This window comes from Stegastes partitus, unplaced genomic scaffold (assembly GCF_000690725.1).
Source record: "Stegastes partitus isolate 25-593 unplaced genomic scaffold, Stegastes_partitus-1.0.2 Scaffold755, whole genome shotgun sequence".
NCBI classification, from domain to species: Eukaryota; Metazoa; Chordata; class Actinopteri; family Pomacentridae; genus Stegastes; species Stegastes partitus.
In genome coordinates this window covers 18,819-31,272 of record NW_007578486.1, presented here as the reverse complement: position 1 = coordinate 31,272, position 12,454 = coordinate 18,819, and the positions used below count along the sequence as shown (strand labels likewise).

At 40.4% G+C, this 12,454-nt stretch overlaps 1 protein-coding gene across 1 annotated transcript in view; it reads left to right on the top strand.

Moving 5' to 3' along the window:
* The window catches only part of mtrex (Mtr4 exosome RNA helicase), a 29,178-nt gene that overhangs the window by 15,910 nt on the left and 814 nt on the right, over positions 1 to 12,454 (top strand). The window contains exons 17-26 of the mRNA XM_008291679.1: positions 702 to 874; positions 956 to 1,024; positions 1,099 to 1,224; positions 1,307 to 1,417; positions 1,516 to 1,704; positions 4,839 to 5,002; positions 6,727 to 6,832; positions 9,237 to 9,293; positions 9,373 to 9,535; positions 12,310 to 12,414. Of these exons, the coding sequence (XP_008289901.1) occupies positions 702 to 874; positions 956 to 1,024; positions 1,099 to 1,224; positions 1,307 to 1,417; positions 1,516 to 1,704; positions 4,839 to 5,002; positions 6,727 to 6,832; positions 9,237 to 9,293; positions 9,373 to 9,535; positions 12,310 to 12,414 (1,263 nt within the window). The remainder of the gene's footprint in view (positions 1 to 701; positions 875 to 955; positions 1,025 to 1,098; positions 1,225 to 1,306; positions 1,418 to 1,515; positions 1,705 to 4,838; positions 5,003 to 6,726; positions 6,833 to 9,236; positions 9,294 to 9,372; positions 9,536 to 12,309; positions 12,415 to 12,454) is intronic.

The window sequence follows — 12,454 nt, the reverse complement described above, 5'->3', positions numbered from 1 at the left end:
ACAAACATTTTTGACATAAGCACATGGGTGATGTGTGTTGTATTGCCAGATTAAAGATCACTATCAGCGGTTTGGTGTGAATTACTTCCACGTCAAGATGCTGACTAGTTTAACCCTCTGAGTTTCTGGGACTGTTCTGCTCCTGTTCACATTTTTACTCACTGTGGATACATTTTTTACAGTGTAAAGTCCTAGACCTTTACGGAAACAGCACAGCCATGGCATGTAGAGAGAACTCATGTTTCAACTCATTTTTCTGCTTTATTACAACGTTATAATGCCATAAATAGTAAATGAAGGGAAAATTGAAAGTATTTCTTTCTGCACTTCCGTTGAGAAGTTCATGAATTTTTGTCACGTGACTGTTGGTCCAAGCTGAGTCTTTAATGACTTCCCAGTTGCACCGAGGAGCACAGAATTTTGTGTTTTTTTACAGAACCTGGTGAGAACAACCGTTTATTTTTAGTGAATCTATAAATGAGAAATATAGGGTAAATTAATTTTGCTGAAATGATTTGAAGCTTACATTTGGTTAAGTCTCCCGACCAAACAGTGCTTCACAGGTGATTAGTTCAAGGACCATTGGAAAGTTAAAAAAATCTGACATGCCACGCAAACCTGCTGGTGGGTTTGGGGGTTTAGAGTGTTTAGAGTATTATGGTTAAATTTTGGTCTAATAAATTTCTGATTTCTTTGTGCAGAAATTAAGAAGCTGGAGGAGCAGTACGTCAACATTGAGATTCCGAATGAAGAGAGCGTGGTCACTTACTTTAAAATCAGGCAGCAGCTGGCCAAACTGGGTAAAGAGATACAAGAATTCATCCACAAACCCAAGTACTGCTTGCCTTTTCTGCAGCCCGGGCGGCTCGTTAAGGTACGTATTTACATGCTTGCAGTCTTTCAGTAATTGTAGATTGTCGTATGCCCCCTTAATAACTTTGTTTTGATGCCACAGGTAAAAAATGAAGAGGCCGACTTTGGCTGGGGAGTTGTTGTGAACTTTTGCAAGAAGTCTAATGTGAAGGTGAGTTCATGCCGTTATGTTACCTCTACATGAATGCGTTAACATGTGTGACTAATGCCCTCTTCCCCATGTAGGCCACTACGGACTCAGAGCCTCTGTACGTCGTGGAGGTTTTGCTGCATTGTAGTAAGGACAGTGTAAAAGATTCTGCGACTGAGGCTGCTAAACCGGCAGCTCCGGGAGAGACTGGAGAGATGCAGGTGGGTAAAACAGACACAAAACACATGCAAGTACATATTGCATACCCAAATATGACTGTAATAACCAGCAGTTTCTGTCCAGGTGGTTCCAGTGATGCTCCATCTCCTCACTTCCATCAGCTCAGTTCGTCTATACATCCCCAAAGACCTGAGGCCCTTTGACAACAGACAGCTCATGTTTAAGTCCATACAGGTACAAAGTGCAGCCATTTAGAAACAAAGATATTTAAACTGTTACCCAAAATCATTTTCTAAATCATTTTTCTTACCCTTAAATCATTTTGTCCGTAGGAGGTGCAGAAGCGTTTTCCAGATGGAGTTCCCCTTCTCGACCCTATAGATGACATGGGAATCAAAGACCCTGCACTGAAGAAGGTTATTCAGAAGGTGGAGGCCTTTGAGCACCGCATGTACTCCCACCCTCTGCACAGTGACCCCAACTTGGAATCTGTCTATTCTCTCTGTGAGAAGAAAGCTCTGGTAAGAAACTTTATGTGCATGTGTGTGCAGGAGAGTTGAATGTCAAAGTATAACCATAAGCGTGCCATGAAACAACAGCCGCGGTATGACTACAATTGAACTGTTTAATCTTTTCTATTTATCGACGTTGCTTACCTTTTGTTAGATAACAATCTGTGACCTTTTATTGAATTTTGCCATTTGCTTGGGGCCATATATGCTCATGCAGACAAATACAGGAAGAAAGAAAGTCAGGTCAGAGAGCAGAAAACTTCCACGAGAGGTCACAAGTTGAAGAATCTTCTTTTACAATGCATTGACGTAATGGGTCTTTCTGTGTTGTTGTACAGCAAACAAAAACCACACTTGCTAAGACTGTGTTTCAGCACAAAGCACCAGCACCACTCCCCTGCAGTTGCAGAGAAACAAATCATTCACAGCGTCTGTCTTGCATAAATACTCTCCGTGGTCCCACCCATCCCCCAGGGGGAACTCCACAACGAGCGGAAGGCAGAATGCTTACTAATCTTATTTTAGTATAATTACAGTTCTCATAAATAAAAACAAGATACATTCTTTCTGAAAGATATATACATATGTGTGTATATATACACTCCTGATCAAAATCTTAAGACCAGTTAAACAATTGCATGAATTTGCATTTTGCACTGTTGGATCTTAGGAAGGTTCTAAGTAGAGCTTCAAAATGCAAAAAGAAGAAATGGGAACAAGAGACCAAAAGTTGTGAGCAGGCAGTTTATTGAAAACAACAGGCTGTTCATCAGCTGATCAAATGTTTAAGACCACAGGTTAAAAAAAAAAAAACAACAACCCTAAATCAGAAATTAAAGTGTCATAAAACTGACTCAGTAATGAGTAGCTCCACCATTATTGTTGATCACTTCAAAAATTCGTTTTGGCATGCTTGATGCAAGTGTTTCCAAAAGGCTAGTGGGAATGTTGCTCCAAGTGGTGAAGATGGCTTCACAAAGGGCATCCACTGTCTGGAACTGATGTCCGCTTTTGTAAACTTCCCTTGCCATCCATCCCCAAATGTTCTCAACTGGATTAAGATCGGGGGAACACGCAGGATGGTCCAAAAGAGTGATGTTATTCTCCTGGAAAAAGGTCTTGGTCAGACGGGCATTGTGAATTGGAGCGTTGTCCTGCTGAAAAACCCAGTCATTACCACACAGACGAGAGCACATGAGGGATGCCCGCTGCAACATCTCCACATAGCCAGCTGCTGTTTGATGCTCCTGCACAACCTGGAGCTCCATTGTTCCATTGAAGGAAAAAGCACCCCAGATCATGATGGTGCCCCCTCCACTGTGCCGCGTAGAAAACATCTCAGGTGTCATCTCAATATAAAAAGCTTGCTCATAGGGAATCCAGAGAATCCTTGAATTTGTTGGATAGTCACATATTTAGTGACATATTTGGTTAGTAGAGTCAGAACTATAGTTCTAAAATGGTAAGGTTAATCTCCTAAATATTAATACTGTTCTGTGCCTTAATATTTATGATTTAGGTAAAGTTGTGTTTCATGTATTTTGTTGTAGGGTTTTGATCCTTAATAATTAAGTCTTGATGTCATTATATTAGCTTGTTAGGTTAATTGGTAACAGCAATCTTATTTTTCTGTTGGAAAGCACTTTGGGTCAACGGCCGTTGCTTTAGATATATAAATATAAATAATGGTGACTTGACTTGAATATACAGTTTTCTAGAAGGCTGTCACATGGTCTCTCTCGCTTTATTCTCCTGAAGCCACTAAATTCTCCATGATATCCTGCATTGCAAACTACACACATGCCCTAAAAACCTATGTGCCACCAGGCTCTGGGATTGAAAATATTGTACCATTTGAGCTAGATGATGCTAACGCTAGTACAGCAGCATTAGCATCGAATTCTATGAAACACTTGTTGAGACATTTACTGAAACTGTCCACCTCAAAGAGGTGATATTTCTGTCTGGACCACTAACTGTCAGACTGACATTTATAATTCTCGTAGAAGCGTAGACCAGAAACAGGAAGTACAGCTGACATCCACTCTTGATCACCTTCCTGTTACAACTTAGAAAATTCCCCTCAACTGGAAAGTGTACAAGGTCAACACTAGGACCAACCAGTTAACATAGGATATTTCAGGAATCTGTACTGTTCTGATCATGAATTGGCACGTGCTGCATCTGTGTGCTCTGCTGAAGACTCAGACTGTTCAGTTCAATTCAGTACAACCTCTCTCAGTTCATACTGTGGCAGTTACAAGGCCTATTGTGATAGATGCAAAACACCACGAGTGGCTTTACCAGTGTGAGAAAAAAAACAAGCCGAGCTGTGTTTGACAATTTGCATAAATATTTACATCTCACTGTGGTTTTGAGCGTTGAGTGAAATCGCAGGCTCAACAGTACAGTGTAAATGGGATTACTTTAAGTTTGATTGGTGGAGTAAAAGATTAACTTGCTTTTCTATTAACAGCTCTGCAATCCGTGGGCAGCCCCCAGCAGCTAATCCTCAGTTTGATCTCCTCAGATGCCACAGTAGTTCTTACCTTGTTTGAACAGCAAAACAGATAGCACTGTCTGAACTCGTCACGTCTTACAATTATACTCAGTGGTTAGTGAAGCTATTAAGCCATATTCATTTGAAGCCTGGATTGTGTACTGACAGAACCATTTTTTAGCATTAGCTCCTGAGCACACAAGCCCCAGAAGGTCTTGGTTTTCCAGTTTATATGTGCATGTATAATAATTTTCTCTACCAGCACATACGTAGGCCCCAGTTAGAGAGTGCAGCAATAATTTTGAGTGTCTTGCTTTGAGTAATGAGCTGTGTTGGTGATATGTTTGTACTTGTGTTTGCCTCCTTGGCTCAGAGGTGTGTTGTAACGATGAGGGCTGAAGGTTGAATGGGGATAATGGACATGATTGGTGCTAGATAAGCAGGCAGATGAACAACAACATTCACACACTGCTTCATCCCTTTGACAGTTAATGTACCGTTTGAAATGATCTCATACTGAAAACAGCTGTTAGCTATCGCACAGCTTTTAATAATTACAAAGTCTTTTTTTAGAAACCCTGGAAGAGCTTCACTGAGTTACATATGATAAAGGTCTCATGGTATGTTTTTTTGTGTGTTTTAGATCGCAGGAGACATTCGAACAGCCAAACGGGAGCTGAAGAAAGCTCGGACCGTCCTGCAGATGGACAAGCTGAAGTGCAGGAAGAGAGTTCTACGAAGACTCGGCTTCGCCAGTCCGTCTGATGTCATCGAGATGAAAGGCCGGGTCGCCTGTGAAATTAGCAGGTAGGAAAGGATGGAGAACACACAGGCTTCTGCTTCTCAGCTGTCTCTGTAGCCCATCAGTAGTTTTGAGTTATGTTGGATACTTAACGCAGATGGGACTAAACAGTTTTCCATTTTCATAGCTGACGTGTTTATCACAGTCAGCAGCCGCTTCCTCCAACAGATGGAGTTCGTCAGTGTGAAAGTGGAAGTTTTTCATTCACTAAACGCCACAGCGTGAATATGGAACTGCACGGTGGAGCAGATACTTGAACTCTGCAGAGATTAGCTTGTGGTGTAAAATGATCAAAATCCACAAGCCCTTAACGTGAGTGGATCAGAAGAAATGATTAAGATCATAAAGAAAAATCATAAGAAGAAGCTTTATAGTCATCGTACAAGAAATACAACGCTAGGCATCCTTTTTGCAGCAGCTAATATGGTCACAAGACAAGAAGTTTAACAGTGATATAAACAATAAAATAGCAATAAAATATAAAATAAATACTCTATTAAAAAAAATGAATATATATAAAAAATACATACAGCATGGTGGCTCATTGTCAGCCTGTTAAACCAGATTGTGTTCTGCTCAGAAGGAGATCAACACACGACAGTCTAACCCTCTGAACTCAAGCAGTTGTCTTTGCTCCTGTCACATTTTTACTCAGTGTGGGCGTCATTTTCACTGCAATGTAAAGTCCTGCACCTCTGTGAAAACAGCACAACCACAGCTACGAGTAAAGAAACACAAAGATGTGGTTTGTGCTGTATGACACAGTTATAATGCTATAAATGTATGTAGGTTTTGAAACATACTGCGTTTATGTTATTGACCAGGTATGCTTTATTTAGTCTCCTTTCAGCTCTGTGCAAACTCAGTCGAAAAGCCCCTGAATATTTGTCACATGATCGTTGGTTGCAGCTGAGTCGGTTGTGGCTTTTCAGTTGTGTTGACATTTTAGTTTTTCACATGATCTGGTGCAAAGTTTTAAATGAGACCCATAGAATTGGGGTTTTGATAAAATACCACAATCTAAGCTTCTTTTGGTTTATTTTTTCTAACCACACTTCACACACGATATGCTCACAGACTGTTGGAAAGTTAAAGATCCAACACTTCCTTGTTTTACAATTTCTGAGTCTGATATAATAATAAAAAAAATACTTTTGTCATTTTTAATAGAAAAAATGGTTTTCAAACCCACTGATGGATTTTGGGGCTCAGACAGTTAATATTACGTTTTAAACTGAATTTCATGGAGCAGATGCTTGTGGTTTTTACTTTTCTTTTCTTCTGAAATGTGCTCGTTATTGGTGCAGCTGATTGAAAGACGTCTGGCCATCTGTTGAAATTGTTATTATAACTTTGATTTTAATGGTGCAGATCTCTTGGCTGAAGTGCTTTATAAGTGGAATTCTTTATTACAGTGTAGTAGGAGGGTTTACAAGTGGGGTTTCGCCACAGTTATGGCGGCGTGCCCACTTCTGATTCCAGCCTGCTTTGTGTATTGATGATGAGACAGTGACCGTGGATTTCATCTGGTGAGCATCAAGTCTCAGCACAAATGTCAGTGTTGTGGTTCAGATTTAAACGGGCATCTGGTTTCTCCTGTGACTCCAATAGCCACCCCACATTTAATTATAGTTACTATTTTAGTACAGCAAGGGATTAATGTATCTGCTCCTGTTTGATAATTTAATAAAATGTCATGAAACGTAATTCTGTGCATTCATCTTTCCAGCGCTGACGAGCTTCTACTGACGGAGATGGTGTTCAACGGTCTCTTCAACGACCTGACGGTTGAACAAGCCACCGCCCTGCTGTCCTGCTTTGTCTTCCAGGAGAATGTATGAACCAACACACACAAACACATATAATTCCTCTAATTCTCTGTAGAAACAGATTTTAAGCCGCTCCCGAACACTGACACAAACAACCGATTCCCATTCCCACACATTCAAGCTCCGTTCGCATTCTTGGCCTCTTCCCCCGCTTTGCAACCAAAACAGAAACTTGAGTTTGGTGTGAGTTTGTCTTGTCTAATGAACCCTGTTCTCCCAATGAGACAATCCAGCATCAGATGTTTTAACAAACCTTTTCTTTGGCTCCACATCAGCTCAGTCCTCTGACTAGAACCAAACTCTGGCCAAACTCAGTCCTGTTTCCCACCGTCGTCGTCGTCGTCGCCTCCGCCAGTCTTATCTTATTTAAACGCTACGTCAGAGAGGGACCATCGACAAGCAGCTGTCATGTTTGCAATACCAGACCTGTGTGTTCGCAGCTGTCGCCTGCCATCAAAGACCACCTGCTGCTAGTTTAGCCTCAGATGTTAGCGTCCGATCTGTGTGTGTTTCTAAACCACTCTCGTATTCCAAGTGAGTCCAATCGACAATGAATTGGATTTTTGCTTTAGTGGAAAAAAAATCTATTGTCCTGTGGACTCCTTAGAGAAAAATCTGAAATCTTAAGTGAACAAAAATCTTTTTAATGATTGTACCAGTTTTGCATTAATTTTCATTGTATTGTAGGTGGAACAGATGACACCAGTCGCTATACAACATGAGCTTTTCAGCTAAATTCACCTTCTTGTCTAACTTATAGACATGAAAACGCCTCTTTTCCTGCACTTAAGTTTGTTCAATGAGCCAACACAATTTTTACTGAGTAAAAGTGCACTGCTCATGTCAGTATGCAGGTAAAAAGCAAATTCCCTGCTCAGCTGCAGCACAACAACATATAAGCTGCAAGTGTGCTTGGGTTTGGTTAGATGCTGCTGTGGTTACTGTGTTTACAACAATCAGCTGTCATCAAACACCAACCAACCCCTTCAGCCTTTTTACGGGGACAAACAGAAGTAATGTTTGTCTTTTAACAATAAAAAAAGACACTAGCACATTATTTTAGACTGCAAAAAAGAGAGGACTTAATGTGATTTCAGTTGGTTTTGAAAGAAAATATCCAGCGCTGGGAGAAGTCGTTATCTGGACCTGTAGACTCCCCAAACGTCAGTCACTAAAGGTGCCGCTGAGTGCTTGATTTCAGACTGTTTTCATATCTAAATAATTCATGTGTTGAAGAAATAACATTTAAGAGAAAAGACATGTTTTAGCAGAGAAATATGTTTATATTCCTCAAAGGAAGATAATGAAAACGGCGTCTGTACCAATACTCAGTTGTCAGGTACTGAAACTCAATATATCACATTAAAACATATCGTCACTCTGTTTCCCATTTCACAACATTGTCTCACTGAGAGGCAGTTAAAGGATGTTTAATGCTCTATATACCTACACAAACATCCTGTGAACTGGGCTTATCTTTGACCTGTTATTGTTTTTACCCCTGATGACTGAAACAAGATCCAAAGTATTTCTACACATTCAGTTGTGCACATCTAAGTTCTAAGTTATTGATAACATTCGATCATAAATCCACAGCACGACACTTCTTATCTCTGAAGCAGAACACCTGGAGCTATTCTTCACATTTCTAAGCTTTGCATTAGAGCAAATAAGAGAGGAGACCTGAGTGAATTCAAAAACTACTAAAGGGGATCGATTAAACTACCCCAAATAAAAGCAGCATAATGGTGTCCAGCTGTACTGACAAGTTTGTTCATATGTGATTCCTTTAACCACTAATGTGATGCTTACATGGGGGACACAGTAAAAGAATAATACTTTTTTTCTTATTTTGATTTTTTAACAATAAGGTGATGACATCAGTCCTGCTTTCATTTCTGGCTGTTAAATGTGAAGCTATGATACAATAAGAAGCTTTTCCTTTGCTGAACTAACAGCAGCTTAATACTGAAGAGATGTGAGAGTCGATCTTTTCCTCTGACTCTGGGCAAGAGTGATTCCTTTAAGGGCTCAGAATGAACCTGTTGAGAGGAAAGTCAAAGCTGTGAAAGCATCAATAAATTACTGCTTGTGTTCGTACTGGGAAGCTGAAGCAGAAGGTGTGAATGTGAAACAGCTGACAGCTGCTTCAGACAATGTTCAGATTAAAAATAATACTGCAGTAATAAAACCAGTAGTTGTTAAAGCGGAATCAAATGTTTGACTGTCAGAAGCAGCAGAAGCCTCGTTCTTCTCATTTAGTGCTCAGGAACACGTCTGAGCAACGAGCAGCAGGATTTATACAGTTTTGCTCTGACAAGATTTGATGAGTTTCTTATCAGACGTGTTTATAGCAGGCTTAAAAAAGAAACTACACAATAATCTGTTCCCTCTGTCGTTTACCCTCCAGGCCAGTGAGATGCCAAAACTCACAGAACAACTGGCTGCACCGCTGAGACAAATGCAGGTGAGACGCCGTGAGACAGAAGCTGCATCTAGAAGTTAAATGTTTGGTGACAATATTAACGCTGCTGCTGTGTGTTCAGGAGTGTGCGAAGCGCATCGCTAAGGTGTCGGCGGACGCCAAGTTGGAGGTGGACGAGGAGACGTATCTAAACCAGTTCAAACCTCACCTGATGGATGTGATCTTCGCTTGGGCTAACGGGGCCACGTTCGCTCAGATCTGCAAGATGACGGACGTCTTTGAAGGTAGGTTATTGATTATTATTGATTATTGTTATCCAACAGACATGACAGAACCTTTCGTATGAACCCGACCACCTTTACTTGTTCCTCTGGGTCATTAGATCATTAAGGTTTTCAGAAGAAGCCCATAATGTGGCTGAAATTATACCAAAACATGTCCCAGAGGCACAGTGGTAGAAAGTACATTTAGGTGAATACTGTGTGATTTTGAGGTACAGTCGTGACTCGGTACGCCGACCCTTAACAATCTGAAAACCTTGCTATCCGACAGGTTTTTAGGAAAAACTAATGGAACCCATTAAAATAGCCTTAACATACTGATAGCCTTGGATTCAGACTCTGACGTGACATTTTATGTGACAAATAAGGATAGCGGCGTTTTATCTGACTTAACAATCCGACACATTGGCTACGTTCAGACTGCAGGACTTAATGCCCAATTCGGATTTTTTTGTGAAATCCGTTTTCTTTTTTTGTTTTTTTGTGAGTTCGTTCACATTTCCAATTAAATGCAGCTTGTATGTGATCTATTGTGTGAACTTCATACGACCCAAAAGTGTTCCGCATGCACAGAAGAGGACACGACAACATCACATGCAGCGAGCGTGCTTATTGTTCACGGAAGTAAACATGGATGGTAACGGTGGAGCGTATCTGCCACTCCCCCGCCACCACTGATGGTGGAAACAGAAGTGTGACCGCTAACTGAACTGGCATCAACAGCCAAGTACTGCCTGTGTGGTCCGGCCACTTCCACCCCGTCCAAGTGCTCCCCCAGGGTGGAAGTGTCTGATAAATAAGGGACTGATAAATAATAAACTGGTTATTCCCAAACGTTATGACATGTAGCCAGTTTCAGGAACATTGTGTGTATTTGGGACTCCTTGTTGTCAAGTCAGATGACTATTTGGACGCACAATTTAGTGGCAGTTTTTTTTCTTCTTCTTCTTCTTCTTTCATCTCTAAAGAATCATCTCGTGACCTTCCAGATTTGTCTGGACTGAAACTCAGAAATCCATAAAGTAGTTAAACCCAGCTCCACGTTAACCAGCTAACAATCTTATAATATCACTGCCTCTGTTTTGTTCTGTTGATTCACTGAACTTTCTCTACATGTTGCTGTAACTACGACAGCACTTTAACTTGTTCAGTATGTTGTAAAGAGTCTGAACAGTAATAATAATAATTGAAGCTATCGTGGCCATTTCACCTTTTGGTTTCTTCACTATCTCCCTTCATGCAGCCAGTTGGAGGTTCACAAACTGATTTACTGCGTGTGGTTCGATTCCCAGCCCGTCATTCTCCCAATAGTTTAGCTCTCTGAGTGCCAGCAGCTGTCCTCAGCTGTAAAACATTTGAAGTCACTGTAACAAGGAAGTAATTCTTGTTGGGAAACTCGACGGAGGTTCAGTGTGTGTTTTTGGCGACAGAGAGAGAAATTTCCAAAATAATTCTTGTTGCGCCAATTTGGAATTTGGTGATTACATCAGTTGAATACGATGTCTGTGTTTTCCTCATGAGACGGTCTTTACAGGAAACATCCTGCTGGGACAATTCTCCAGAAGATGACTTAGAGGGTTAAAGGACAAGTTCACAGCCGTGGAATCTGTCTTAAAGCAAACAATCAGGAGCTCGTTTGACCACTGGAATGGTTCTCATGTTGATGTTAGCCATTAAAATATTTAAATCTAATTGAATGGTTATCAGAAGCTGATGTGCCTGAGCCATTCTGACTGTGTTTTCAGCTTTGAACTCTGGATTTTCTGTGTCCGCTGTTGTTTATACTGAAAATGTTTCAGAAACTAAGGTTTTACTGGTCAGCATGAACAGGAGGAATCATTACCGATGGTAAAAGAAACTCCAAAACTTTCCTCTTATCCTTTAAGAAGTGAGCTGTAATCTTCTGTTGTGCTGAAAGACGGTGTGTGCATGTCTCAAATATTTAGGTCAGCAGCGAGATAAATGACTCTGTGAATGACTCTGGATTACAGCTGCCAGGATCATTTCAGTTCTGTCGGTTCTTCATTGGGCGCAGGAGACGTGTAAAGCCCGTATTAGTCAGATCATACGCCGTGAAAAATTCCTCCTCTGACAGGACGATCTGTTGTCTTAACACTTCATTGTAAAAAAAATTGGAAGAAAGAACTTCCTCCTCTGCCAAGAGCCTCAGACTTCATTAATAAGCACCTTTTTTTTTTTTTAAACATTTATTTTCTTTTAAATAATCGCAGATTTTAGAACATTATTGCAAATGCTTTTAAACATAAAATATTAGACTGAGTCTGGGAAATATATATAAAGTTGCTCCCTTTTCCCTTCTTATGATAAGGGTTTAAAATGTTACTGATTTAATTTAATAGGAAGGTTTTGCATCAATGTGTTTTTGGTCTTTCTAATTAATATTTCAATAAATAAGGTTTTTGAATTGTATTTTTAGGGGAACTATGAGTGTTGCGATTTCCCTCATGCATTGAGGTTTTCAGCTTGATTAAGTTTTGCGGTTTATCAATCTCAGCACATTGACTAATTTGGTATCTACGCTGTATGTTTCCTTTGCTTTGCATGTTGGTCATTCATTTGATGAACATGCCAAAAATCTTGGCAGAGTTGTAATCATAGACATCTTCTGTTTAAGGCCAAAAACATCCAAATACCTCCGAGATGTTTTGCCATCAAACTTTCAAAGTGAATTAATGCTGGATTAAATTCTGCTTTATTAATAATCTGTTTTATATAAAACACTTCAACGCTGTATTTTATGTCTTGTTTTTTTGTAGGGAGCATCATCCGCTGCATGCGCCGTCTGGAGGAGGTGCTGAGACAAATGTGCTCTGCAGCTAAAGCCATCGGCAACACGGAGCTGGAGAACAAATTCGCTGAAGGCAAGAAACATACTTCATAATGTAGTGTTATAGAAAATCA